General features: G+C 49.5%; 1 protein-coding gene across 1 annotated transcript in view; it reads left to right on the forward strand.

The window, feature by feature from the left end:
• Window positions 1-2: 2 nt before the first annotated feature.
• The window catches only part of FOXRED2 (FAD-dependent oxidoreductase domain containing 2), a gene marked incomplete at its 5' end in the record, with an annotated part of 7332 nt that continues 2339 nt past the window's right edge, over window positions 3-4995 (forward strand). The window contains 5 exons of the mRNA XM_010005846.1: window positions 3-217; window positions 1735-1986; window positions 2484-2753; window positions 3494-3660; window positions 4316-4481. Coding sequence (XP_010004148.1) covers window positions 3-217; window positions 1735-1986; window positions 2484-2753; window positions 3494-3660; window positions 4316-4481 — 1070 coding nt within the window. The remainder of the gene's footprint in view (window positions 218-1734; window positions 1987-2483; window positions 2754-3493; window positions 3661-4315; window positions 4482-4995) is intronic.

The raw sequence follows: 4995 nt of genomic DNA on the forward strand, positions 1-4995 counted from the left end.
GCCCCGACCGGCGGCGGCTCTCCCGGCGCTCCCCCCGCGACTTCTTCCCGCACGCCGACGCCATGGTGCGGTACCTGGAGGACTTCGCCTCCCTGCTGCGGCTGCGGGTGCGCTACAACACGGCCATCACACACGTGGCGCTGGAGCGGAGCCCGCAGGCCTGGAACGGACACTATTTCCTCCTGACTGACCAGGACAGGCAGAGCTACAAGTGCAGGTAACGGGCAAACCCGCCACGCTCTGCACGGGTGTCTTTGAAGCCGCGAAATCACAGGATAAGTTAGGTTGGAAGAGGCTGAGAAAGGTCATTTAGTCCCAGCGCCCTGCCCAGAGCTGGGCCGTCGACATCAGGTTGCTCAGAGCCTTGCCCAAGTATCTCCAAGGATGGGGATGTTACAGGCTCTTGGAGCTTTGACCAGTGTTACAAGAGAAAAACGTTCTGCTGGGATCAGCTGGGTGGGTGGAATAACTGCTCCTGGGAAGGCGTTGCCTTTCACGAGCAATGATGTGCCTTGAGCAGCTGAAGGGCTGGCAGGGAAGTCAGAGACTGGCTGTGATTGCCATCACCACTGGTTCCCTCCTTGATTGGCAAGCTTGAAATCACTTTTGTTTTAATGCTCAGTAATTGCTGCCTGTGAAAGAAATCATTTGGTTGTACTTGCAGCCACTGCTGCCTTCATTCCAAACTCGAGTGAGTCAGTGTGGTGCCACCTCACTGCCAGTAACCTAGATGTGTGTCCCAGCCAAGTGAAGCCCTGGGCTAGCACAGAGGTGCCAGGGGGAACTGGAGAAAACTGTGGCCATTGGGGTAGATGGAGAAATAACCCCCAAGACTGCAGGTCCCTGAATTCCCCTTCCCTTTGTCATGCTTATGAGTGTGTATCCTGTACTGCCACTGAGCTACATTCCTAAAAACCTCGAAGTTGCTCATGTGAACATATGGAGTATATTTCTCACCTCTCCTGAGAAGCTCAGCTCTATGACAGCCGCTCGTGCTGGCTGTCACTTGGAGGTGCACTGGCTGGCAGGCTCGGAGGGGACAGAAGGCAATCCTGGACACCCACACATCGTGAGCGAGTTGCTCTTGGGAGCTGCATGAGCATGGCTGGGACAGCAGACAGTGCCACTAGCCTTGACTGCCTGGTGTTTCTGTCTAAGTCACAAAAATGTCCTTGAGATTAAGTGAAAGTTCTTAGAGAGGGATAATAGAGGGACTTAGCGTTAACAATTAATGATGTTGCTAACAGGTTTTTATGGCTAGGCGTTACATTTTAAAGTACCAAAACAATTTATTTTCAGTCCCTCTTAAAAATTAATTTATGTTCTGCTGTACTAAAAGGCAACAAAAATTTTAAATCGAAGTAATGTTTTATGCAACGTGTAATCAGGCTGTGAAACTGTACTGTTATGTCTCATTAGTGAGTACATATGAGTAGTACTTGCACACTCTTGAATAACGGAGGGAGACGGATGTGTTTGGCACCCACGCTGACTTTTGCTGTATATAACAGCATTCCTAGCACTCCGTGTTGGCCTGAGGATAAGGAATAGAGGAGCAGGTCATGAGGCAAAGCTGAGGAGAGGTTTCTTCTGAAACTGTGAGCTGATCCAGTGTGGCTGCAGGTGCCACATCACAGTCATCTTCCACAGCAGGAGGAGGAAGGAGTGATGAGATGGAGCACAGACCTATTCCAGTAACTCCTGCATTCCTTAGTGCTATCCCTGTTTTTGCAGCTCTTTGTTGGTCGCCACTGGGATGTGGGTCCCCAACGTGGTCAACTTTCCTGGCTCAGAGTATGTTGAGGGCTATGAGACTGTGTCCATCAACCCGGAGGATTTTGCCGGACAAACTGTGTTGATCTTGGGCCGAGGGAACTCTGCTTTTGAGACGGCAGAGAACATTCTGGGTGTCACAAATTTCATCCACATGGTGAGCAGGTCCCGTGTGCGCCTCTCGTGGGCCACTCACTACGTCGGGGATCTGAGGTAGGAAACTACTACTCTTCCTCTTCCTAATGCTATTAGAGTTATAACCACAGGGAACCACTTCTTGCCTAGATGACAAGACGGACTGGCACAGGAGGTGCTGTGGTCTTGGGGGTCACAGAGGAAACATGGGGCCTTATATCTTTAGTTCCTTGTTTTAAAGCAGTCCAGGTTGCAGATGCTGAGCGCAAAAGCTTGATGAAAGCTCTTTTGGGTTTGTGTGAAATAGGAAAACATCCCCTTTATCATTTAGAAGTGCTGATTCCCAAGTTTTTCCCTCATTTGCAATCACAGAGGAGAGCTGAGAGGTTGACTACATCCTGTGAGGGGAGTGACACTGTGTTACTGTTCCTGTGAGCTCTGGGGGTTACCTTTGCACTGAAGGGGAGTGTGGGATGCCTGGAAAACATGTCCCACTTCCAGCTGCTGAGACTGAACCATGGATCCCACTCTCCTCCTTTCTTCTAGCCCTTCTTAAATTCCCCTTTTCTTCACAGAGCAATTAACAACGGCCTGCTGGACACCTACCAGCTGAAATCTCTGGATGGGCTGCTAGAGGGCGACCTGGAGGATCTGGCTATTGTCAAGGACAAGAAAGGGAAGCTGCACATCACGCTCAGGTTCTACCTGGAGGACAGAAACACCAGCGCAGGCGTCGACTCCATCACCCTCCCACAGGATGAGCTGGATAATTTTGCCACTCGTGCACCTTACGACCGTGTCATCCGCTGCCTGGGCTGGAAGTTTGACTTCTCCATCTACAACAGGTGAGGGAGAACAAGGATCTCCAGGGAAGCAGGTATTTAGAGCAACAGACTAAGAAGGGCCTGACTAGAGACCAGGGGAAAGGGAATGTCCACTCCTGACAGCATGGCCCAGACCTCCACGTGCTCTGAGCTACCTGCTGCTGCACAGTCCTTTGTTTACCATGCAGCTGTGTCCATGTCCCAAAGGGAACATGCGTGCCACAGCCTTCTGACCAATAGGCTGACCTAGGGCTGTGTTAGGACCTAGGTGACACAGAAGAAGCTTGTGCCTTTAGAACTTAACATCCTGACTTGCCAGGTCATGTAAGGAAGGCTAGCAACACTTTCTCTTTTGGGGTGTTTATTTTTGAATGAAGATGAGACCAATACAGATCCCTACAGAAAAGTTTTGCTGGCTGTTTTTCCCTGAGGATGCAGCCTTCACTCCACCTTGATTTGTCTCTTAGTACATCCTGCAGTTGAAAATGATACTGCTAACTTCACTGTCTTCCAAAATCCACTGCCAGTGGCTTAGGCTGGAACTTGATCTTGTCCAAAGCTACCTTGAGATGAGCACCCTTGTCTTCTGGAACATCCTTGATGGCTTCATGCTCTTGGGAAAGTATTTACTACTGAAGGCATTGGGGGCATGAAGCATTGTCCTGCTGTGGCTGCAAAATAATGTGTGCCTTATCAGAAACACTTTTCATTTTTCCACCCCTGCCCTTCCTGACAGCCTGCTCTTCTCTTTTGCTCATCAGATCCCTTAAATTGATGCCAGGAAAGGGGATTAAAAACAAGTATCCTCAGATCAAACCTAGTTACGAGTCCAGAGGCACTCGAGGGCTTTTTGTTCTCGGCACTGCTAGCCACTCTGTTGACTTCAGGAAATCTGCTGGGGGCTTTATCCATGGATTCCGGTATACAAGTGAGTACTGGGGTGTATAGAAGAGGCTGAGGAGGATATTGTTCCCCTCTTCAAAGGAACAACTCACCACTTACAGCTGGAAAGAGATCACCCTTAGTCTTGTGTTGGCAGTAAGAACAACAAAACAGCCAAGCTGCAGTTGCATCGTCTGAAGTGGAGGAGAAGTGACGTGGGGTCATATCTGAATCAGTTTTTCGTTGCCTGTCTTTTGTTTTGTCTTATGTCTCTCGTGCTCCTTGCCTCTTATTTATGTAACGCAGTAGATTTCTGCCTGCCAGATGCTTGCCTCCTGACAAGCTGTGGATGAGAGGTCTGTGCTGTGGAGTTAAAACCCAGCGGCTTTGGGCATTAGAGGGTATTTCCATCTTTATGTGTGTGTGCCCAACCTTATCATTAAAGGACTGCTCAGAAGTAATGAAATATCCCTGAGGATCCCCCCCGCCCCCTCACCAACCACTTAACATCACATCAGCTTTCAGAGGGCATCTCCACTGCAGTTCCCAGCAATTGGGGTGGGAGATCCTGAGCACAGATGAGCTGCAAAGCTTATTTATTGTGTCCTGCCAGTATCTGTGCAAGCTGCAGCAGAGCAGCCGGGTAGGGGTAAGCTTGGATTTTTTAAATAAGCTGTCTTTTGTTTCTATCCATGTCTTAGCTCGTGCTGTCCACCGCCTATTGGAAAACCGTCACCATGGTGTCCCCTGGCCAACCACAGTCTACCCTATTACACAGCTGACCAATTCCATCATCAAGCGGGTGAACGAGGCCTCGGGCCTCTACCAGATGTTCAGTGTCCTGGCTGACATCATACTGCTGAGAGAGTGAGTGAGTAATTATTCCCAGCACTGCGCTCCATGGTCTCATTCCTTTTTCTTTACCATTGCTTCCCGTGGTGCCACCATACAAATTGCTCCCTGGCTTCCTAAGAACCTTACCATCCTGTAGGCAGCCACCTCAAACCCTGTACCACTGCCATGACTAGTGCCAGTATGCCAAATCCTGCCAATTATTTCTCTCTCTTAAGGGGCTGAAATGATCCAGACCTTTCCTCTAGGCTCAGAGGTGTAGTCGCCTTTTACTGTCCCCAGAGAAGAGCTTTCCTTGAGCAGTGCTCATTTAGAGAGGAATCCCATCACCTGGGAAAATAATGGAGTCTTGTAACTATATCTGCAGCCTTAAGTTCTGCATCAAGTCCAGCTCAGATCTGTCATGACCAAAAATAATTACTATCTAATGGCTCCTTGGCCTCAGCCTCAACCAGCTGAGGGGGTGTTAGATCCCAGCTGGCTTTTCTCTGGTGGAAAAGTCTGATGGTTGTGATTGCAATTCACAGGA

The sequence above is a fragment of the Chaetura pelagica genome, unplaced genomic scaffold (assembly GCF_000747805.2).
Source record: "Chaetura pelagica isolate M959 unplaced genomic scaffold, ChaPel_1.0 scaffold79, whole genome shotgun sequence".
NCBI lineage: Eukaryota > Metazoa > Chordata > Aves > Apodiformes > Apodidae > Chaetura > Chaetura pelagica.